Source organism: Trichosurus vulpecula, chromosome 4, assembly GCF_011100635.1.
Source record: "Trichosurus vulpecula isolate mTriVul1 chromosome 4, mTriVul1.pri, whole genome shotgun sequence".
NCBI classification, from domain to species: Eukaryota; Metazoa; Chordata; class Mammalia; order Diprotodontia; family Phalangeridae; genus Trichosurus; species Trichosurus vulpecula.
Genome location: NC_050576.1, coordinates 2170237 through 2195111, shown reverse-complemented (window position 1 = coordinate 2195111; position 24875 = coordinate 2170237). Strand labels below are relative to the sequence as shown.

Here is a 24875-nt window from a genome sequence, read left to right as displayed (position 1 = left end):
TTCTCCTATTCCCAAGGTACTGGTGAAATTCCCCTTAGGCATGGTACAGCCTTTCTACTGGGATCCTTCTAGAGCAAGGGTGGGTCCTTGGATTTGGCCTTTGGACTGAGTCCAAGTTTTACAGAGCAAATCCTTTTATGTAGGGGATTCATTTTTTGAAGTTTGGATTCAGTCAAAGGACCTCACTTGAGGACCTAGAGGGCCACATGTGGCCTTGAGGCTGCAGGTTCCCCACCCCTGTTTTAGAGTCTAGAAGTTATCATTCCTTGTTTTGTTTAGTTTATCCTGAGTTTGCCAGCGTCCCCACTCTTTCTAGGTACTGCTATTCTGGAAACAATGCTATGACACCGAAGAAAAACTCCAAATCCTTTGGTCCGCTGAAGGTGGTAAAGTCTTTTCCTTAATATAGTTGGGGAGGAGATCAAGGCTGAGCCTGAGGCCAGGGCTCTTTTCCTCTTCTACTTCCCCCTAAGTGATTCCTTTTCAGTGTCTTGGATGGCATGACTCTATTCTCCAATGTCAGGTGCTGAAAATGCTTCCCAGTTCCAATCTAGACTGCCAGTTTGACACAAATGCCTAACCAGTTCAAACAGATTTCCTCTCACACCAGGCTGAAATACCTTGTATTCACTCAACAGTCATCTAGCCTTTGTTGACTCCTAGTTCATAGCCCCAACTGATTGATTCAATCATTCTGTGTTCTCATATGGTAAATGTATCAGGGTGAAGCGAAGTGGGCTAATTATTTGACTCAATCCACTTCCCCCCCCTTACATTTGTTCTCCACCCCCTCCAGTGCCTCCTCTTCCTTTCCCATCACCACCTTCTCTCCTTTCCCTTTTCTTCCTCCTCTTTCTCCTCCTCCTTTCCCCCTCATCGGTGATATGTTGCAATCTACTCATGTCCACCATGTTCCTTTCCATTGCCCTCTCTTGGATTTTCACTGGAGTTCTTTGGAGGCAATGGTGTTCTACATGTTGCTGCTATAAAGCAATATCTGTAAAATATTAGTATTAAAAAGATAGATATTTTCTCATGGGAAGTAAGAGGGCAACCTGTAAGAAAGGGAAAAGCATTATGTTAACCGACAAATCTATAGATGAGAACTGGAGGAGAGAGCCAGTGTCAATGTCTGGAATTTCAGCCCATCATTAAAATGACAACAGCAACAACAACAAAACTAGCTTTAAATGTCTTTGATATCTAGTTATTCCCCAAAGCAGGGAGGGGGCAGTCCCCTTTGCATTGCTCTGTGGAAGCTACAGTTCTGTTGTCAAATTCCTGATGATTTTCAGGCTCTGTCTTTAGCAACAATGGAGTTCAGTTTTGACTTGGATATTTCCTCAATCTTTTCCTACATGGAGTTTACTCTGATGGGTGAGTCTCATGATATTTTTCTTTGGGTGTCTGATGTCACAATGGGGAGATTCACTTCACAGATAACATTTCATTTCACAGGTTCAGTCCAACACCTCACGTATGGCACTGTACTAGGCTCTAGATTAAAAAAAACAAAAGAAAAGAAAACACGAACAAATGAGAAAACCCGGAAGCAGACCCTTCTCTCAAGGATCTTATATCTGAATGGGAAAATCCAAGCTATGTACACAGATAGGAAAACATGCAAAGTAGATCCAAATGGCCACGAAGTAATTTGGAGAAAAGGGGAGCCTTGCTAGAGAAGACACTTAGAGAGAACGTGCTAGCTGTCTCTGAGTGTTTAGACTGCCAGGAGGAAGAAGGATCAACCTTATTCTGCTCAGCCTCCAAAAGCAGAACCAGGAGTCCCCGAAGAAGGTAGAAGTGAAGGTAGATGGGATTTCAGAATTGTTCCAATGCAGCGGTGGGTTCCCTCTGGAAGCAGAAGCTCCAGGAGTCTAGTGGAGTGGGCTTTTGTGCTCAGGGATGGGTCAGACCCAGTAACTTCAGCCATCCCTGCCAATGTCTGCCTTCTGGGCTTCTGGGGCAAGATGGCACCTTCTCCATCCCTTCCAGCCCTAAATTGGCTTTTATGTTTCTGTGATTCACACAACTTTCAGTGCACTGTTTGATTACTCCTTGGGAATGATGAATTCCTTGTAATTAGGTTGCGTAGTTCCAAAGCACAGCCTCATATTTGTGGATGTAATGGTAACTGACATTTATTCAGCCCTTTATAGCTTGTAAAACACTTTACATTCATTATCTCATTGGAGGCTCACAAAGACTATATGAGAAAGGTTCTGGGTTGGGTTTTGCTTTTTTGTTTTTCTTTGGTCTGGACTTGTCATTTCACCAATGTAGGAAACTCCTAGGGTGGAATCTTCCTCAGCAACCTCTCTGTAACATTTAGTCTTAAAGAGGGGCCTGGAGCTCTGAGAGGTTAATTGACTTGTCTATGGTCATACATCCATTTTGTGTCAGAGGAAGCACTTGAACGCAGGCCAACCTGACTCTCAGGCCATGCTACCATTGTTACAAATGAAAAAAAAAAATTGGGCTTCCAAGAAGTTGTATCTTGCCCATGTTCACATTAATAGGTGTCAGAGATGGGATGTGTCTCCAGGTTTTCTGGATTCCAAGTCTAACACTGTTTGTTATGCCATGGTGCCTTCTATAGATGAGGATATGTAGGCATTGGGGGCAGCTGGGTGGATAGAGTACTGGGCCTGGAGTCAGGAAGACCTGAGTTCAAATCCAGCCTCAGACACTAACTAGCTGGACAAGTTACTGAACCCTGTTTACCTTGGTTTACTTACCTGGCATGAGTTAGAGGAGGAAACGGCAAACCCCTCCAGTATCTTTGCCAAGAAAACCCCAAAAGGGGTCACAAAGAATTTGACACAAGATAACTGAACAACAACAATAATGTGGAGACACCGGGTAAGAGAAATGCCAGGGGTGGCACATGTTGACCTGGTTATCTGTGTAGTAAGACTTCAGAGCCCTATTTCTAGTGACCAGAGGTGATGCTGTGGAGAGGGAAGTGTTCCTGGGTAGCTGGGTGACATGATCATAGAGTGCTTGCCTTGAAATTGGGAAGACCTGAGTTTCAAGCCTGTCTCCTGGTTTACTAGCTATGTGACTCTGGGAAAGTTACTCAGTCTCTCTAGCCTCGGTTTCTTCATCTGTAAAATCAAAGGGTTAGACTTGATGCCTCTCAAATACCTTTCAACTCTAAATCTATGGGACTGGGATGGATGAGCCAGTATCCTGTGGCATGCTTCTCTTAAAGCATTTTCAGAGGTAATCTTGCCCAGAGTTTGAGATGGGAATTTAAAGCCCTTTTACTTTGGAGTATGAGCCTTCAGGGAAGCTGTGACTCCCTGGCTGAGGGAACGTGGCCTTGTGCGTTGGTGCTCTAGACTCTCATGGTTTGGATTATGGAGGGATAGATGGCTGCCAAAGGGACCTTCTTTTGACCTATCTGGGTGCATGTTCCCACCATCCCAAAGTAGAAGAAAAGCTCCCCAAATTCAGGGAGTGCTGCATTTTTGTCTTGGGGTCTCCATTCCTAGCAAAGTGCCTGATGTATGATCAAATACTCTGAATCACGTGTGATCTTATTGGTTTGGAAATTCTCCCCAATGATGCCCATTCCATGTGACTCCTATCCATGTACTCCCATAAGTTCTCCATAGGAAGTCTGCCCAACAGGAGGGGCCTTCCTTGCTTTCTCCTCTCCTAGCAGCGCCGGAAGACCATCCATCATCCATCCCTATACATCTCTATACCCATAACTGACTCATTTTCTTTTCCACGTGTACTTCTGCCCTTGGATGTTCTTTCCTCCAGTGCTGCTTTAGAGCTGTTATTTGTTATGTGTTACACCTGCTCACACCCACTCTCCTTTCCCCCCTCTGCTGCCCTCGGGGAATGGGATACTCTCTGTCAGCTCCTTGGAGGCTGTGGTGTCTCCTGTCTCACCATATGACACCATTGGTGGAATGTTGACAAAGGTCAACCTTTACTTCTGAGAGAAGTTTGGGGTCAGTAGGAGGGTTTCAAAATTGTGGAAAGGGACCTACCAGCCCTCCTTCTCCTATTTCACTCTGGGTCCAGCTAGTTAGGCATGTAGGAAGTACTTGGTGAAGGAATGAATGAGGGAATGAATAAATTTCCAGGCTCCTTAAAGCAGAAGCTTTTAACCTGGAATTTGTAAACTTGAAAAAAATATTAATAACTATATTTCACAATAATGGTGGGGCCCATAGGCCTCACCCACTCTGACTTCCTATGGGGCCTGGAAGAAGAGAAGCAGCCCTACCTTGAGGGCCACCCTTCTGCTACAGGTGTTCCATAACTTATTTTTTTTTCTCCCACTCGATAGTATTTTATTTTTTCAAATTACATGTAAAGATAATTTTTAGCATTCACTCAAGATTTTGTGTTCGAATTTTTTTCTCCCTCCCTCTTTCCCCTCTCCCCTCCTCGAGACAGTGTGCAATCTGTTATAGGCTTCACATATACATTCATATTAAACACATTTCCACATTCGTCATGTTGTGAAAGAAAAATCAAAACATAAGGGAAAAATCACAAGAAAGAAAAAAAAAAACAAAAAGAAAAAAAAATGGTATGCATCAATCTGCATTCAGACTCCATAGATCTTCTGGCTCTGGATGTGGATAGCATTTTCCATCATGAGTTTTTAGAATTGTCTTGGAGCATTATGCTGAGAAGAGCTAAGTCATTCATAGCTGATCATCACACAATATTGCTGTTACTGTATACAATGTTCTCCGGGTTCTCCTCACTTCACTTAGCATCAGTTCATGTAAGTCTTTCCAGGTTCTTCTGAAATCTGCCTGCTCATCATTTCTTATAGAGCAGTAGTATTCCATTACATACAGAGACTACAACTTGTTCAGCCATTCCCCAATTGATAGGCATCCCCTCAATTTCCAATTCTTTGCCACCACAAGAAGAACTACTAGAAATATTTTTGTACGTGCGAGTCCTTCGTCCTTGTGCCGTGACTTGTGTAGGTGTATTAGGGTTATGGTGAGTCACCTTTCTCTGGGTGATCTGATTCTCTGGAAGTAAGGATCAGCCTTTGGCCATCTTATCAGGACCCTGCCAGAGTGAGCAGCCTCATCTGAAGAGGCAGCCACCATGTCTTGGCTGATCCTCTCTTTTAACTACAATGTCACCACTTTCTTCACTCTGGGTCAGGCACCCACAAGCCTCTGCTTACCTCTCCCAGGGTACATAAATGACAATCCATGTGTCAATTGGTTAGAAGTTGGGAAATGTCATTTTAGGGTAGTTCTGTCTGTAACAGTGGCATTTTCATAGCCTGCATTCTGCACACACACACACACACACACACACACACACACACACACACACACACACAAATAAACCAGGGCCAAGAAAAGAACTAGAACTCAGATCAAATACACTACTTGAGAAGGAAGAGCTCCATCTGGCATGGGGGAAATCAAAGCCCAGTCAGGCTGGAAGAAGAGGAGGTGCCGCCCTCTGTCCCTGCTGCTGCTCTACCCCTCCCAGGGCCTCATTGCTCAGATGCAACATCCAGGGTGGGCATGGATTACCCAGGGGCTCGCTTTCGCAACCATCATTTCCACTCAATTTTGAAGTTTCTCACAAAACGGCTGATTTATTTTCTCTCATGTATACATTATGTATGTGTGGCTGCTCGCCATCACTGGATTCGGCAGTAGGAGGCTTTGTAGCCAGAGCCCAAGCTGACTTTAGCAGCAGGAAAAGGGACCAGAGCTTGGCACTACGTGTGCTCTAGGACTGCAGGGTAAATGTCACCTGGAGATGTCCATTCTAGCTGAGTCTTCTTGAAGGCATCTAGTTGTTGGACAAGAGGTTCCTAGATGAGCATTGAGAGAGTCCACAGCTGTTCTTTGGGTAGACATACCTGGCTGTTCTGCCTCTGCCTTCAGGATCTAGGCTGGTTTGTTGTCCCTTCTGACATCTGTCACTTCCTTGCCTGGCTGCCTGTACAAGATATCTCCTCCTTATTTGATGCCCCCAGTGGTCAGTGCTGTCCTCCTCAAATTGCCTTACAGCTTTCTATTCCACCTTGTATTCCTGTGGAAAGCGTCTTGGTGCCTTAGAGCTGGAGTGAGGAGGGATCTCTGTGCTGTCTTGTAGAAACCGCATGGTGGGGATAACAACAGCACCTCCCTCCCAGGGCTGTTGTGTGATCCAGCGAGTTCAGAGGTGCAGAGTGCTTTGCGTACCCTAAGTTGATCAATCTGTCTGCCCCATAGACAGACACACATACACATGTACTATTATTGTTATTCTTATTAATTTTTCCTTCTTCATTTTTGAATTTCCAGAGGAAGTCCGTGATTGCTGTGAGTTTCTTAGTAGCATTTCTCTTCTTGCTCATCCTACGCCTCTTCCATGAAGTGGACCTACCTTTGGTGCTCAGCTGTTTGGGACAATCCAGTGCCAAGTGGCTCCAGTTCTCCTCCACACACAGGCGGCCCCTCAGGACTCACTATGGCTACATACACGTGAAAACACAGAAGGTAAGAGTTCAGAAGGTTGTTGGGGATCACAAATGAGTCCCAGTAGCATCTCTACCATTGCCCAGCCTCTGGCTTCATCTCTCTCTCCCCAGCTGACCATACTCAGTCTGGCCAGGCTACTGTTCTGGTTTTACAGTTGTGAGCAGTGGGAGGGCTTCCCCAGGCACAAAGAACACCAGTGGATGCTAATATCTCCTTTGGCTTACTCACACCGCATGTGGAGGATCACATTGCAATTCAATTTAAATTTAATAAACATTCATTAAACACCTACCATGTACCAAGCACTGGTTTGCTCATGGAGTAAGCAGGTCTGTCTACGATGGACTTTTAGCAAGCTCTAGCCAGCTTCTACTTTCCATCTCCATGCGTCTTCACTGGCTCTCCATGCATAGGAGGCTGTGTCCCTTCATCTTGTCCTTAGTTTCCCTGACCTTTGTCAAGACTGAGCTAAAATCCCACCTCCTGAAGGAACCATTTTGCAGTCCCTCCTTCCCCATACTAGGCATTAGTGTCTCCTTTTTCAAACTAGCTTCCATTGACTTTGTATAGATCTTGTTTGTATTGCCCATGAAAAAAAACGTGAACTTTTGGAGGGCAGGGATATGGCTTATGCCTTTCTTTGTAGTTCCAGCCCTTAGCATTGTGCTTGGCCCATAGTAGGTGCCTAAGAAATGGCTGTTAACTAACTGACCCCTTGGAAACTCTGACTATGACCAGAGAAGAGGAAGATTGAGACATTGTGGCATGGTGGATGGATCACTGGTTAGGAGTCAGGAGACTTGGTTTAGAGCCCTGGTTCTTCTCCTACCTCGTTACGTGACCTCAAGTGAGAAGTCTCCATTTCCTCACCAAATTTCTTGACTCCGGGCAATTTCTACCTTCTCTCCCAAGCTAAATCCCCTCTTCTCTAGGAAGGAAGCCTTTCCCAAGCCCTGCTTGCTCTCTTGATGATTTCTTATTTCTCCCACATGTGGGTGGTTTGTACTTATTTGTTCATGGTCTCCCCCTTTGATTATGAGCTCCTTGAAGAAAGGGATTGTCTCCTGTCTCTTTCCTATATCCGCAGTGTTTGTATAGTTCCTGGCACACAGTAGGTGCTTGATAAATGTTTATTGACTGACTCACTATTAGAGGAGGAGTTAGACTGTTCTAAAGTTCACCCTGGCTCTAACATTATAAGATTTTATGATGTGCTTTGTGGAAATTTTATGAGACAGACACCAACAAAGAGAGGCCCTTTAAGGCGATCCCGATGTTTGTCTTGTAATTCTTAGACCAGGAACTGGAAAACACTGACCTGCTCTCAAATGTGCATATTTTCAGAGCTAAAGGTTTTCAAAAAAGTTTGAATCTAACTTATGTGGACTCTAGAGAAGAGGCTTATTTAGCCTTCCAGTTATTCACCATTGAGGCTTTCATAAGCACAGAATATCACCACCCATGAGAGGAAGCCCCCACGTACTTTTAGATACCAAGAGAAGATACCACCCTACCACGCTGACTTCTGGGGGTTTGAATGTATGTGAGGTCATAAATCAGGGAAACAGTGACCAGTCAGCCACTATTCAGTCAATAAGCATTAAATATCTTCTATGTAGAGCAGCTAGAGCTGGAGTCAGGAAGACCTGAGTTCAAATGTTACCTCAAACCCTTCCTAGCTGTGTGACCCTAGGGAAGTCACTTCACCCTGTTTGCCTCAGTTTCCTTATCTGTAAAATGAGCTGGAGGAGGAAACGGCAAACTGCTCCATTGTCTTTGCCAACAAAACCCCAGTGGGGTCATGAAGAGTTGGACAACTGAAAAATGACCAAACAGCAACCTACTATGTGCCAGCATCTTGGAGGAATTGGTGGCAAGGCTGTAGCTCACCACTTGGGCAGCATGGAGTAGCAGATGAAGCCCTGGAGTCAGGTCCATCTGGCTTCAAATCCCACCTCTGACACCTGTGAGCTCTACGAGCTTGGCAAGTGCCTTCATCTTTCTGAGCCTCAGTTTCCTGACCTGTACAATGAAAATCTTAATAACCAAGGTACCTGCCTCAAAGTGGTTGTTGTGAAGTTCAAGTAAGGTAACATAGCAAGAAGGAAAGTTTCATTTTGGTGGTTTGTCTTCAAATCCCTAGCCCTGAACACAGTTCCTGGCTCATAGCAGGTGTTTCATAGTGCTCACTGCTTATAGGTGAAGCTCTGTGGATGAGCCAGTATTTCTCACCTGGGGTGTCATAGGAGGACTTTAGCAGGTTGGATTCCAAGTCATTTATACAACGTGACTCAGTTTGCTGGGATGGCTAATTTAGTCTTTCTTCTACCTCAGGAAATATCACACCTAACTCATCTCTTTTGGTTAATGTAATTCTTTGCAATCCCATTCCTGTGTCCGCAGGACTTAGGACCTTCTTATTAGACATTTGTGCTCAGGACAGTCACCATTTATGAGCACAGGCCTTTTAGGACCTTTCTGAGTGTTTATCCTTTTAATGAGCTTACAATTAATGCATTCTTTATAAAGCTTCCAGTCCCTCTCATGGCTTGACTCTAGCTGAGCTTAGTAAGTGCTGGGGGTGTCTATGAGTAAATGAAAGGCACGCACCCTCCTCCCATCTCAGGGTGCTTTTCCCTCCACCCTTGTCTCTTGCTCCCTGTGAGGACTTCCCTGATGTCCTTCAGTCTTGGCCACAGCAACACTGATCGGTGCTCTTCACTTCACAAGTGCAAGGCTCCACACAGACAATGAAGCAAGGCACCAAAGCGGGGAGGGGTCATTTTTTCTGGTCAGTTAAAAATATCCTAAAGTATCATCAAGCTCTTGGCATCTGTTTACAGTTCCTTGAATTCAGCACCAGCCATTGGTGTGGGATGGCATGCCCTGGCCATGAAGGTCATGAGACTCTCGATGCAGAACTGGAGGGGGCAGGTAATTAATGGGGGGACATTTACCGAGGCCTGGAAAAGTTTAAGTGACTTGCCCAGGGACACACAGTAAGTATCTGAGGCAGTTATTGAACCCAGATCTCCTGACTCCAACTGTATCCAGAGCTTTTTCAAATCAATCAGATCATATGTATATGCATTTATCTGTTCGCTCATCTCTCTCTTTGTCTACATCTATCTGTCTGTCTGTCTATCTATCTATCTATTCTACCTATCATAGATAGGTCTGTCTCCATCTTTCTTCTCTGTCTCCTTTCTATATACAGGGCACCACATAGTTAGGTGCCAGGTGGCTCTAGAGTGCTGGGCCTGGGAACAGAGAGATGAGTTCAAATTTGGACTCAGACACTTTCTAGCTCTGTGACCCCAAACAGGTCACTTCCCTTCTGTCTGCCTCATTTTCTCCAGCTGTAAAACGGGCATAATTATAGCATCTACCTCCCATTGTTGTTGTGAGGATCAGCTGAAATTGCAGAGTGCTCAGTGCAGTATGGAGCGCATAGCAGGTGCTGTGTAAGTGATAGCTATTAATATATTATTATCTATTACTTTACAATCTTATGAAGTTACTGAAGGCTCAGAGAGCCTGCATACCTTGCCCGGGGTAACAGGGCCACCAAATGTCACGGGCATAGCCATTACCTTCCCTTGGCTTTCAAGGATGCCACACCCTGGTACATTTCTGATGGGCATACGTAGTCCATCATTCATCAACCAAGAACCTCACTGGGAAAGCTGATGATTCCCTTTTCCTTTTTCCCAAATATTGGAAGACTCTGCAACAGTTTAGGAAATATATGAGAGAGCAAGGTGCCACATGGACATAGATTACAGTCTGGTGCTCCTGGGGAAAAGCTGATTGAGATGATGGAAGACTCCAGAGACGAGGAAATAAAACTCAACAGAAGTTCGCATTAACAAACATTAATACTTAATGCATGGGTGGGCGATCTGGTCATTTCCTCATTTGTTGTATGTATAAAGACCTTCTCCAGGGCAGGACTCTGAATGTGCTCACACCAACAGTTAGATAAAGGATCCCTTGAAATGCTACAGGATGTCAGGAGTTCTTGGTGCCTGGGGTCATGTCCCAACTCTTCAGATGTCTGGCATAGACCTGCATTCTTACCTTGCTACATAGTGGACTGAAGCATGATGAAGCAGAGCAGAAACCGTCCTTTATAAAAGGAGAGCATCTTGAAGTTTCCAATGGATGAAAAGAGAATACTCGGTATCCAGGGCATGCAATTCTAATTGAAGGTATGAATGAAGCACTGATGTGACAATGCAACCCCTTGGATCGTATCTATGGCAACAGTGAAGGGATGAGCTTTGCTTTCACATAGTAAACAGAGAGTAGAAATGTGCTCTCCCAAAGGCAGTAAATGCAGAAACACCAAGCTGGCGTGATTAAGAGAGGCCACAGAAATACAGCTTGATATGCCTCTGTTACGAGTGGATGGAGTGCCGGCCGTGGGGTCAGGAGGACTCCAATTCAAGCCTTGCCTCTTATATGTCCTGACTGTGACCATTTTAGCCTCAGAGAGGAGAGTAGCTGAGGCAGTGGTGGACTCTTGGGAGCTGCTGGACTTCCTCACATAACAGCACTATGAGTGTCTGGATAGCCCTGGAGGGGTAGAGGTGCACACACCCCCAACCTTGTGGCAGCCCTAGAGAAAAGGACCACCTGGTTCAGGCAGTGAGCCCCCTGGATGGAGATGGAGAGGAAGAGGTTACTGGAACTGGGAGCCGGGAGCCAGTGTTTGATAGGCAGAAAAGGCATTTCCCATGCAGCAGCAGCCTCAGGAATTGCCTCTGGCAACCCTAAGTCAAATATCTAGGAGTTTAGACTCCAAGAGAAAGGAATTTCCTGGGTAGCATCTGATTCCAGAATCTGGTCTTCTCATAAAAGAAGCAACTTCAGCCTTAGGGATTCTCTCTCTGCAGACTCCAGCTCCTGGAGTCCCAGAATGTGGCCTTCCAGGGACAGAAGGGGTGTTTTTGGAGCTGTGGCAGCGTCTGTAGAGGAGATGGTCCCCAAAGCTGCACAGACTACCTGGGCTAAGCCATGACGAGGGCGCGGACTGTGCACTCTGCTCTTAGTGTGAATTACTCAGGTTATGTGCCCACGAATGTGTTTCCCTCTGGAGAATCTAAGCTGGGAGATGTTGGCTGCCAGTGTAGGTTTATGGGACTGGGCAGAATGCAATGCCAAGTTTATTTCGCCTCCATGGGGAGTCCAAACCACAATGAGGGACTGTCAGGCCAAAGGACTGGGGAACCCCTGGGGATGGAAATGGATTCAGCAAAGGAGGAATAGAATGTGATTGTTAGTTTTTATGTTCTTGTGAGACCTTTTAGATATTTTCTGCATTTTGAGAGTGGGAAGAATAAAGTCTGTTCTGTGCCTAGCACATGCATTGTTACCTTCAATGTTTGCATAGTATCTGGGCATCCTTTACTCCTATCTGTGGAGACCTAGGCAAGAGCTGTTTGTGCTGGGTGGTCATATGCATAGAACACTCAACCTGGAGTCAAGGAAGGCCCGAGTTCAAATCTGCTCTCAGATCCTTTCTGACTGGGCAAGTCACTTAAGCTTTGTCTGCTTCAGTTCCCTCAACTGTAAAATGGAGATAACCATAACACCTGTCTCTGCACGCTGTGATGATCAAGTGAGATCACATGTGCAAAGGGCTTTGGAAAACTTAAGGTGCCACGCAAATGTGCGCTCTTCCTATTATTGTATTATAAAATGTTACCTAGGCAATTCTGGGTGGGGAAAGTCAAGTGAAAGAGTCAAGATTTGAAGGAAATTCTCCAAGGTGCAATCCTGTTCGTGTAAGTTAAGATTCTAAGATGCTGGGCCATGAATGATGGGAATGGTTGATTACCTTCTAACCTGATCGTGCAATCATAGTTGATAAAGGCTGCTCTAACTAGCGATAATGACATTTGGGAGCAGAAAGGGGGTAGGGCGGCCTCACGCAGTGACCATCCATAGGTTGTGGAGGGAGAAGTGCCCTCAGGACAAGGTCATTGCTGCCACCGTGGATGTGTGAGGTATGGCCAGGGAGTGCCCCAGAACGAAGCTGGCCAGGACATTAACTTGTCTCTCCAGCATGAATGGAGACTTGATGAGAAAGGGCAAAGGCACTATTTCTTCACAGAATGGAAGCTCCTTGAAGGGAGCGGTTGTTTGGTTTTTGTCCTCTTATCTCCAGTGCCTGGAAGGTGCTCAATTAATAAATACCTGATGAGTTGTTGAATGGAAGGAAAAGCCCTGGAAAGCTAGCAGTGTGCCCCAGTGGTCATGGTCCATATTGATGAGATTATGGTCCTGTGAAAGTGTGCACACAAACCAAGGTGCTGCATTGAACCTGGTTTAGCTCTTTCAGTAAGCAGAGCTAAGGAGGTGTGGAATCTACCCTGAGGTCATTCTCAGACAGCTGTAGCTCCCAGACTGTGAAGGAGATTTGCATCCATCAATGTGATCGACCTCAAAGTTGTTTGCCAAAGGAGACACGTGCTAGGCCCCTTTCTATTTAAAGGCCTTTTTGTCGTTATGCTTAGTGTGCTGGCAAGCATCCTGTCCTGCTTCATCCTTTCTGAGAGAGGGCATTGTGACATAGGGAGGTTGTCTGACTGTGTCAAGGTGACACAGTCAGAAGACCTCAGATGCAGCCATCCTCACTGCTCGGCTACTGAAGCGTGAAGTGTCCCAGTAACACCACTGTGCAGAAGCAATTTTACCTCAAGGTTATGATGCTGCAGAACTAAAGAGAGGCTTTATTTTCATTAGTACACCTTGGTGAAAATCTCAATGATCCAGAAACATTCATTGTTTTTGCAGGTTTTAAAAGCATATTTTACTTAAAAAGTTTCTATATATGAGTCATTTCCAGACTTACCTCTCCTGCCCTCAGGACCCTTTACCTGTAACAAAGAAAAAAAGAAAAACCAGTTGCCTTATTAATTAAATCTCATACTGTATGTGCCATTCTAAACCTACAGTCCCTGAACTCCTTAGTGAGAAGAAGCAGGCATATTTCCTCATCTCTTCACTGGGGTGATGACTAGTTGGTATACTTGACATCTTTCAGTGTGGGAGTTAGCACAGGATAGGGAAAATAGTACTGGACAGAGAGTCTTAGGACTTGGATTTCATTTGTGCCTCTACCATTCACCACCCTGTGATGTTGGGCCACTCATTTAAGCTCTGTGCAGCTTAGATCGCTGATTGGTAAAATGAGGAGCATAGAGAACATGGCTTTTAAGGGCCCATCCCACTTGGGGTATTTACATTGTTGCAGTCATTGTGTTTGAGATGTTTTCCTGTTTCTGCTTCCTTCACTCCAGACAGGACCATTTTGTTTTTATCATTATTTATTTATTTAATATATTTAGTTTTCAACATTAATTTTCACAAGACTTCGAATTAAAAATTTTCTCCCCTATTCTACCCTCCCCCACTCCAAGATGGCATATATTCTGATTGCCCCATTCCCCAGTCAGCCCTCCCATCTGTCACCCCACTCCTGCCCATCCCCTTTTCCTTTACTTTCTTGGAGGGCAAGATAGAGGTTTATGTCCCATTGCCTGTATATCTTATTTACTAGTTGCATGCAAAAACTTTTTTTGAACATATTCTTTTAAAACTTTGAGTTCCAAATTCTCTCCCCTCTTCCCTCCCTACACACCCTCCCCAAGAAGGCAAGCAATTCAACATAGGCCACATGTATATCATTATGCAAAACCCTTCCACAATACTCATTTTGTGAAAGACTAATTATATTTTGCTCCTTCCTATCCTATCCCCCTTTATCCAAATTTCTCCCTTGACCCTGTCCCTTTTCAAAAGTGTTTGCTTTTGATTACCTCCTCTCCTTATCTGCCCTCCCTTCCATCATTCCCCCCCCGCTTTTTTATCTCCTTCCTCCTTCTTTCCTGTGGGGTAAGATTCCCAATTGAGTGTGTATGTTATCCCTTCCTCAAGTCAAATCCAATGAGAGCAAAATACCCCATTCTATCTCTCCCTTTCTCCCTTTCTCAATATATTCTTCTTTTATCCCTTAATTTGATTTTATTTTTTAGATATCATCCCTTCATATTCAACTCACCCTGTGCCCTCCATATATATGTATGTATGTATATTCCCTTCAGCTACCCTAATACTGAGGTCTCATGAATTATACACATCATCTTTCCATGAAGGAATGTAAACAAAACAGTTCAACTTTAGTAAGTTCATTGTGATTTCTCTTTTTTGTTTACCTTTTCATACTTCTCTTGATTCTTGTGTTTGAAAGTCAAATTTTCTATTCAACTCTGGTCTTTTCAATGAGAAAGCTTGAAAGTCCTCTATTTCATTGAAAATCCATATTTTGCCTTGGAGCATGATACTCAGTTTTGCTGGGTAGGTGATTCTTGGTTTTAATCCTAGCTCCTTTGACCTCCAGAATATTATATTCCGAGCCCTTCGATCCATTAAGGTAGAAGCTGCTAGATCTTGTATTATTCTGATTGTGTTTCCACATTGCTCAAATTGTTTCTTTCTGGCTGCTTGTGACATTTTCTCCTTGATCTGGGAGCTCTGGAATTTGGTGACAATATTCCTAGGAGTGTTCTTTTTGGGGTCTTTTTGAAGAGGTGATTGGTGGATTCTTTCAATTTCTATTTTACCTTCTGGTTCTAGAATATCAGGGTAGTTCTCCTTGGTAATTTCTTGGAAGATGATATCTAGGCTCTTTTTTTGATCATGGCTTTCAGGTAGTCCAATAATTTTTAAATTATGTCTCCTGGATCTATTTTCCAGTTGAGTGGTTTTTCCAACAAGATACTTCATATTGTCTTCCATATTTTCATTCCTTTGGTTCTGTTTTATCATATCTTGGATTTCTCATAAAGTAACTAGCTTCCATTTGCTCCAATCTAATTTTTAAGGTAGTAAGGTAGTAAGGAGGTCTTTTGGACCTCCTTTTCCATTTGGCTAATTCTGCCTTTCAAGGCATTCTTCTGATCATTGGTGTTTTGGAACTTTTTTGCCATTTGAATTAGCCTATTTTTTAAGGTATTGTTTTCTTCAGTATTTTTTTGGTCTCCTTTAGCAAGTCATTGACTTGTTCTTCATGGTTTTCTTGCATCATTCTCATTTCTATTCCCAATTTTTCCTCTACTTCTCTAACTTGCTTTTCCAAAACCTTTTTGAGCTCTTCCATGGCCTGAGACCAGTTCATGTTTTTCTTGGAGGCTTTTGATGTAGGCTCTTTGACTTTGTTGACTTCTTCTGGCTGTATGTCTTGCTCTTCTTTGCTACCAAAAAAGATTGCAAAGTCTGAGGCTGAATCCGAGTCACTTTTCACTGCCTGGCCATGTTCCCAGCCAAGTACTTGACCCTTGAGTTTTTCATCGGGGTTTAACTGCTTGTAGAGTAGAGAATACTTTGTTCCAAGGTTGAGGGGATGCACTGTTGTTTTCAGAGCTATTTCTATACAGCAGGCTCTGCCAAACCAGTGCTCCTCCTACCCTAAGAACTGCCAACCTGGATAGGACTCAGATCTTAAGCAGGCTCTGCACTCCTGCTCTGATCCACCATTTAATTCCTCCCACCAGGTGGGCCTGGGGCTGGAAGCAACTGCAGCTGTAGTTCTTTAGCTGCACCACCTCCGATGCCCCTGGGGCAGTGACCTAACTGGGAATTCCTTTCACTCTGTCCCCAGCAGCTTTTCCCACTAAACGTCTCTGTTGTCTTTGGTGTTTGTGGATTGAGAAGTCTGGTAACTGCCACACTTACTGATTCAGGGCTCTAGGGCCTGTTGTGCCTGGCTCCTGGTCTCATTCATCTGGGCACAGCCCATGCTGAGCTCTGCTCCGCTCTGCTCCCAGATCCGTGGGCGATAGACCTTACCAAGTGACCATGCAGGCTGTCCTGGGCTGGATCCCTGCTTACCTCTGCTATTTTGTGGGTTCTGCAGTTCTATAATTTTTTCAGAGCCATTTTTTATTGGTGTTTGGAGGGTCCTGGAGGAGAGGCCTAGGCAAGTCCCTGCTTTCCAGCCACCATCTTGGCTCCACCTCCCAGACAGGACCATTTTTATAATTCTTTTAATGATTCTTTGAATTCTGTGTTTCTCATGACATCACAGCATTTCATTGCATTTATATAGCATAATCCACTGCACCATTCCCCAATCAATGGGAACTCGCTTTGTTTCCATTTCTTTGCTTCCATCCCCAAATGCTAGTGTGAACATTTTATTGTTTGTAGGGCCTTTTTTATATGTTTGGATTTCTTGGGGCACATGCTTAGAAGTGGGATTTCTGCACCAAGAGTAGGAATGCCTTAATTATTTGTTTTATATGATTCCAAGTGGTTTTCCAGAATTTTTAGGCCAATCTAGAGCTCCCCCAATGGTGTATTAGTATGCCTGCTTTCCCACAGCCTTCCAACATCACTTTTCATCTTTGTCATCTCTGCCAGTTTGCTGGGTATAAAGTGAAACCTCTGAGTTGTTTTAATTATTAGAGATTTAGGACAATCTTCCATGTGATTAATAATTTTCAATTCTTATTTTAAGAACCATTTATTTGCAGCTTTCCACCATTTACCTTTCAGGAGATGACTCCTAAACATGCACACACATGAAAAAAAATCAAATATCTCTCAGAAAGGCTTGTAAATTCAAGCAGTATAGATAGTTGATACAAATATAGATCAGTTGTTGTCCTTCATTCTCAAAGAGGACCAAAACGACATCAGTGTGTTGGGGTCAAGGTACAGTGTGTCCAGCTATGTTTAATCAGACCAATATGAACTTGGAAGGCTCTACCGCAGATTGATATATGAATATTTGGACTGGAGATGTCTCTAATTTTGCCTATCTCATTTTCTTTTGAGCTACGTCAGTTCCGTTTTGCTCATTGAACACAGCACCTTCTTTTATGTGGGCATGCCACACTGGTCAGTCCTTTGCTAGTGTCTCTCATGTTTTACAATTGATACTAAAATGCTTAAGAGAGACCTTGAGAGTGTCCTTGTATTGCTTCTTTTGACCTCCATAGTCTACGTGAGTTCTCCACAAAATAGTCTTTTAGGTAAACATACCTTTGGCATTTGAACAGCGAGGCCAGCCCATCCAAGTCACGCTCTCTGCAGTAGAGTTGTCATATCTAGCAGTTCAGCTGAGGAAAGGACCTCAGTATCTGGTACCTTATCTTGCCAGGTGAACTTTAAAAATCTTCCTAAGACAATTCAAATGGAAGTGATTCAGCTTCCTGGCATGGCATTGGTAGACTGTCCAGGCTTCACAGGCATACAACAATGAGGTCAGAACAACGGCTCTGTAGACCTTCAGTCTGGTAGTCAGTCTAATCCCTCTTTTCTCCCACACTTTTCAAACAAGGCTACTATCAGCTAGCTCTGGAAATGTAGGCATCAGCCTCATCATCTATGTGTACATCCCTGGAAGTGACCTCCTAAATTAGTGAACAGATTCTGTCACTACAGTACTTTGAGATAGGTAAATTTGAATTTCGTCTGCCATCTTACTGAGCCAAGAATGCTGTATCTCTCTAAGCTTTGCTTGCACTTTAGTTTTGATGGAGTTAAATGTTGTCTTCTTAGAGACAGATGAACTATCCTGTGAAGTTCTCATTTTTCATTTAGTGGCTACCAAATATCCCCATCATTTTTGGCAAAGTAGTCTTGCTGTTTTTGAGTGTTCCAGCCCAGATGAGTAAATGTGGTGCTGTACACCAAATCTCCAAAAGCTGCTCATTCCTTTTCTGCTCTCCTGTTGCCAGCCATGTGTTGGCTCAGCTTTCCCTCCAAGTTAAAAATGAAGTGTTCATGATCAGAGACTTGCTCCAACCTGTTGACATTAGGTCTTCTGGTAGTCCTATTATTGCCTTGAGGAACCGCTTTTCTTGAACGTGAATGTTTAGCTTTGAGAGAATAAGCCTATGATCAGTCCAGCACACTGTGTCACACATTGCCTTTGTCACTCTCACATCCTGTCTGCCTTCTCCTTACAATGACATAGTATATTAAATGTCAATGTTTGCTGCAAAGGTGCATCCACAAAGTTTTATTATGACGTTGTTGGTGATGAGAGGATTATGAGATGCCCAAGACTTCAGTAGTAAACAACTGCTGTTGCTGCTTTTGACTCCATTCCTCCCAAGGTCTTTCTGCCACATGTGGTAGTCTGAGCCTACTCTAACATTAAAATCACCCAGAATTATAAGCTCATCCTCTTTTGGCATATTGATGATGAGAGTCTCCAGCTCTTCATAAAGATTTTTCTTTGACCTCATCAAGATTTGTCGTGGTGGGAGCATAGGCACTAATGATGGGGCCTCAGTATTTTCCTGTAAGTGACTATTACATTGGCATGAGCCTGTCATTCCCTCTTTTTGGTAAGCATACAAGCTTGTTGCCTAGATTAGTTCTGATTGCCAAGCCTACACCAGCTTTATGATGCTCCCCATCACTACGCCACTCCCAAAAAGCATGTATGCAGCTCCGACTTCAGTAAGTTGGCCTTCATTTGCCAGCCTTGTTTCACTCAGGGCTGTTATTTGGATGCAATATCAGCTGAATTGTCTCACAAGAACTGTTTGTCTTTCAGGTCTGCTGGATTTTGTGTTGTCTATAAGTGTGTGCACATTCCATGTACCAGTGATGAGTGGTATTATATTCACAAAAGTTTTTTTTTTACATCTTTTTGTGTTTTTGTTGCATAGTCAGATCCCTGCCTGCCATGGCAAGCAGCCAAGGATTGAGTGAAGCAGACAATTTTCAGGGCACCTTTTCTAGCCCCTTCCTCACCCCAGGAGGTGAGCAGTGTGGTTCTTATAAGACTGCTAAATCCTAATGCTGCTTCCAATGAGAAGATGATCCTGCGTCCTGGGCTTCTTGTGTGCAAGGTTGTGGCTACAGCTCCCAGTGTATCCACACCTGCTGCTTCATCACTTGTGTGTTGCCACAGGACTTTGAAGTAGGTGAAAATGGTAAAATGGTGTGGGTGATGTCTTTTGACTTGAACATAAGTTGGATTTAAATGAAGTAGAGTTGTTCAGACTTCTAGAACTATCAAAGTACAGTGGCAAGACAAAATTCAAGATGGCTGATGGTGGCTCAGGATGCAGTGAATGATCTTGGTGTCTGATAGCTAACCAAGTTCTAAGTGCTCCAAAGCACCTGTTTCAGCCACTTCGTGGCCATTGGAACAAATTGTTCTCATCTACCCATGGCACCAGGGGAAGTCTTCACATGTTTGCAGTAGACATCTCCACTAACTCACAGACAGGATTGAGAGCCCTTGGTTACATTCAGTCTGGTTTATCCTGTCTGCTGAAATGGTTCACTGAATGTGGCTGCTGTGCATGATACAGCTTTTTGGAGTCCCAGGTCAGAGTTAGGTGATTCAGGTGGATACCAAGGGTGGATGAGCAGCCCTGAAAAGGGCTCAGCAGCCCTCACACCAGAGGTACTAGTCTTCCCTGAACACCCTATACCTCAAATATGAATAGGTATTTGTACAAACACACACATATATTTGTATAACTAAATAAATTGAATTTACAGACCTTTGTAATGTACTTTTGATAATTAAAAAATTAAGTTTTTACCCTAAAGTAAATTCATGATTTTTAAAAGGAATCTTTTCATTTTCATGTGATTAAAAGTCTTTTTTCTGTTATATGTACCATAATATCTTCTTTAGTTAAGAAATCTGCCTAATCATAATTATTAAAAATACAACATGCTATGTGACGTTTCATATTTGAGTCACACACATAACCATTTGTAACTTATTGTATTATATGATATAAAATGCTTTTCTAAACATTTAAAAAACAAATTACATTTTGGCTTTTTTATTGAATCCTTGAATCTTTCCTTAGATAGTTTATGTTCTTGGATTACCATACACTGGGCTACTAAGTGTGATCATTTCTGATTCTTGGTTATGGAATTTAATAAATATTTCTCCAAACCTAATTCATCCAAAACGACTTCTCAGGTCTCTGATTTTTGAACAAAAGGCCATTAAATTAAATTGTTTCTAATTCATTCTTATCTAGTCTATTTGACTAATCTACTTTTCTCCTTTTTGAACCATTACCAAACAGTTTGATGAGTGCAGGTTTATAATGCAGTTTAGGGGCTTGAAATGTTACTCCTGGGGGGTGGAGCCAAAATGGCGGCTGGAAAGCAGGGACTAGTGTGAGCTCCCCTCCAAGTCCCTCCAAAAACCTACAAAAAATGGCTCTACACCAATTCTAGAACTGCAGAACCCACAAAATAGCAGAGGGAAGAAGGGCTCTAGCCCAGGACAGACTGGATGGTTGCTGGGTGAGGTCTTTCACTCACAGAGCTGGGAGTGGAGTAGAGCCCAGCATGAGCGGCCCAGGCAACCAGACCAGGAGCCAGGCGGAGTGGGCCCTAGCACCCCGAATCAGTGAGCTGTGGCAGTTGACAGACTTCTCAACCCACAAAGACCAAAGACAACAGAGAAGAACTGCAGAATCCACAAAATAGCAGACAGAATCAGGGCTCTAGCCCAGGACAGCCTGGATGGTCTCTGGGTAAGGTCTATCCCACACGGAGCTGGGAGTGGAGTGGAGCAGAGTCGAGCAGAGCCCAGTGTGGGTGGTCTGGACCAACCAGACCAGGGGCCGGGCAGATTGTGCCCTAGTGCCCTGAATCAGTGAGCTGCAGGAGTTACCAGACTTCTCAACCCACAAACACCAAAGACAACAGAGAAGGTTAGGGGGAAAAGCTGCGGGAGTGGAAGGAGTTCGCAGTTCGGCCACTGCCCCGGGGCAGCAGAGGTGAGGCAGCTACAGAACTACAGCTGCAGTTGCTTCCGGCCCCAGGCCCACCTGGTGGGAGGAATTAAGTGGCGCATCAGAGCAGGAATGCAGAGCCTGCTTAAGCTCTAAGTCCAGTCCAGGTTGGGGGTTCTTGGGGAAGGAGGAGTGCTGGTGTAGCAGAGCTGGCACATTCCCCCAAGCTTGGAACATAATTCTCTTTACTCTACACGCAGTCATACCCCAACGAAAAACACAAGGGTCAAGTAAGTTGGCTGGGAACATGGCCAGGTAACGGAAAAGCACCCAGATTCAGTCTCAGACTTTGGAATCTTTCTTTGGTGACAAAGAAGACCAAACCATACAGACAGAAGAAGTCAACAAAGTCAAAGAGCCTACAACAAAAGCCTCCAAGAAAAACATGAACTGGTCTCAGGCCATGGAAGAGCTCAAAAAGGATTTGGAAAAGCAAGTTAGAGAAGTAGAGGAAAAATTGGGAAAAGAAATGAGAAGGATGCAAGAAAACCATGAAAAATAAGTCAATGACTTGCTAAAGGAGACCCAAAAAAATACTGAAAAATATACTGAAGAAAACAACACCTTAAAAAATAGACTAACTCAAATGGCAAAAGAGTTCCAAAAAGCCAAAGAGGAGAAGAATGCCTTGAAAGGCAGAATTAGCCAAATGGAAAAGGAGGTCCAAAAGACCACTGAAGAAAATACTACCTTAAAAATGAGATTAGAGCAAGTGGAAGCTAGTGACTTTATGAGAAATCAAGATATAAAACAGAACCAAAGGAATGAAAAAATGGAAGACAACGTGAAATATCTCATTGGAAAAACCACTTACCTGGAAAAATAGATCCAGGAGAGATAATTTAAAAATCATTGGACTACCTGAAAGCCATGATCAAAAAAAGAGCCTAGATACCATCTTTCAAGAAATTATCAAGGAGAACTGCCCTGATATTCTAGAGCCAGAGGGCAAAATAGAAATTGAAAGAATCCACTGATCGCCTCCTCACATAGATCCCAAAAAGAAATCTCCTAGGAATGTTGTTGCCAAATTCCAGAGCTCCCAGATCAAGGAGGAAATACTGCAAGCAGCCAGAAAGAAACAATTTGAGTATTGTGGAAATATAATCAGAATAATCCATGATCTAGCACCTTCTACATTGAGAGATCAAAGGTCTTGCAATACGATATTCTGGAGGTCAATGGAGCTAGGATTAAAACCAAGAATCACCTACCCAGCAAAACTGAGTATCATACTCCAAAGCAAAATATGGATTTTCAATAAAATAGAGGACTTTCAAGCTTTCTCAGTGAAAAGGCCAGAATTGAATAGAAAATTTGACTTTCAAACACAAGAATCAAGAGAAGCATGAAAAGGTAATCAAGAAAAAGAACAAGAAAAAGAAATTGCAAGGGACTTACTAAAGTTGAACTGTTTTGTTTACATTCCTACATGGAAAGATGAGGTGTATGATTCATGAGACCTCAGTATTAGGGTAGCTGAAGGGAATATGCATATATGTATGTATGTTTATGTACATATATATATAAGTCAATGTGTATGTATGTATATATGTATGTGGAGAGAGAGAGAGAGAGAGAGAGAGAGAGAGAGAGAGAGAGAGAGAGAGAAAGAGAGAGAGCAGGCACAGGGTGAGTTGAAGATGAAGGGAAGATATCTAAAAGAAATAAAATAAAATTAAGGGATGAGAGAAGAATATATTGAGAGAGGGAGAAAGGGACAGATAGAATGGGGTAAATTATCTCGTATAAAAGTGTCAAGAAAAAGCAGTTCTGTAGGAAGAGAAGATAAGACAGGTGAGGGGGAATGAGTGAATCTTGCTCTCATTAGATTTGACCTGAGGAGGGAATACCATACATACTCAATTGGGTATCTTGCCCCACAGGAAAAAAAGGAGGAAGAAGATAAAAAAGGGGGGATGATAGAAGGGAGGGTAGATGGGGGTGGAGGTAATCAAAAACAAAAACTTTTGAAAAGGCACAGGGTCAAGGGAGAAAATTCAATAAGGGGGGATAGGTTAGGAAGGAGCAAAATATAGTTAGTCTTTCAGAACATGAATATTGTGGAAGGGTTATACATAGTGATACGCATGTGGCTTATGTTGAATTGCTTGACTTCTTAGGGAGGGTGGGTGGGACGGGAAGAGGGGAGAGAATTTGGAACTCAAAGTTTTAAAAATGGATGTTTAAAAACAACAAAAAAAAAGTTTTTGCATGCAACTAGAAAATAAGATACACAGGCAATGGGGCATAGAAATTTATCTTGCCCTACAAGAAAGGAAGGGAAAAGGGGATGGGAGAGAAGTGGGGTGACAGAACGGAGGGCTGACTGGGGAACAAGGCAACCAGAATATATGCCATCTTGGAGTGGAGGGGAGGGTAGAAATGGGGAGAAAATTTGTAATTCAAACTCTTGTGATAATCAGTGCTGAAAACTAAATATATTAGATAAAAAAAATTTAAAAAAAGAAATGTTACTCCCCCTTCATTACTACTTTTTACATTATTTACTTTGAGATCTTATTTTCCTCCAAAAGAATGTTATTTTATTCTGTTTAGTATTATGAAGCAAGCTTTTGGCAGTTTGGATAGCATAACACTGAATCTTTAAATTAATTTAGATGGCATAACAACAAGAAGACCAACGACTAATATTTATCTAGTGCTTTAAGATTTGTAAAGGGCTTTATATGTATTTTCTCATTTGATCATCATTTTTATTCTATTGGCACTGTATAGACCTGAACAATGGATATCTTTCCAATTATTTGTCTTTGGGTTCTGTAAAGAGTGCTTTAGGTTGGTATTTTTATGAATCTTGAAGACATCTTGGAATTGTGACTCATCTTTTGGGCCTTTTGAAATTACTTAGAACAAAATCTATCGTTTGAGTTTGGTGGCACTGCTCTGTAGAAATGCTTGACTTTTGTAGATTTGTTTTGTATCATGCTATCATGCTGAACTAAATTGTCTCATTTAGTTTCTTTGCTGATTCACTAGGATTTTCTAAGTAATCTGTCACATCAGCAAAAAAGGACACTTTTTTCCTTCTGCTGATTTTATGCATTTCTTATCTTTCTCTTGTTCTATGGTTTGTCAATCACATTTTTAAAAACTCTATGCAAAGGAGATTCATATTGACCTTGTCCTTAAGTTTTATGGGGTAAGCTTCTAATGATTTTCTGTCATAAATAATGCTAGCTCTTGGTTTGAGATTTCTGCTTTGTATTATATTTAAAATCACCTTTCTAGGCCTGTTCATTTTATAGATTCCCTTTTTTTTAAGGGTAAATAGTGTTGTACTTAGTTAAAGGCTTTTTCTGAATCTTGATATGATCGCATGGTTTTAGTCGTGAAAGATATACTAAACTACAGTAATTGTTTTCTAACTGTTGTTTTTATGTTTTTAAAGCTTTAATGATGTTATTTTCTATTTTTTTTACATTGTACTTTCATCCCAATAGCCCTCTCTAGTAATCCTTTATTACAAACAATAAGAATAACTTAAAATACCTAAGTAAAACTTTCACGGGGCAGCTAGGTGGTGCAGTGAGTAGAGCACCTGGAGTCAGGAGGACGTGGGTTCAAACCTGGCTGC

The 24875-nt window shown here is 42.9% G+C and overlaps 1 protein-coding gene across 1 annotated transcript in view; it reads left to right on the top strand.

The window, feature by feature from the left end:
* The first annotated feature begins 5979 nt into the window (after window positions 1–5979).
* The window catches only part of ST6GALNAC3 (ST6 N-acetylgalactosaminide alpha-2,6-sialyltransferase 3), a 392299-nt gene continuing 373403 nt past the window's right edge, over window positions 5980–24875 (top strand). Inside the window, exons 1-2 of the mRNA XM_036754108.1 lie at window positions 5980–5991; window positions 6300–6494. Coding sequence (XP_036610003.1) covers window positions 5980–5991; window positions 6300–6494 — 207 coding nt within the window. The remainder of the gene's footprint in view (window positions 5992–6299; window positions 6495–24875) is intronic.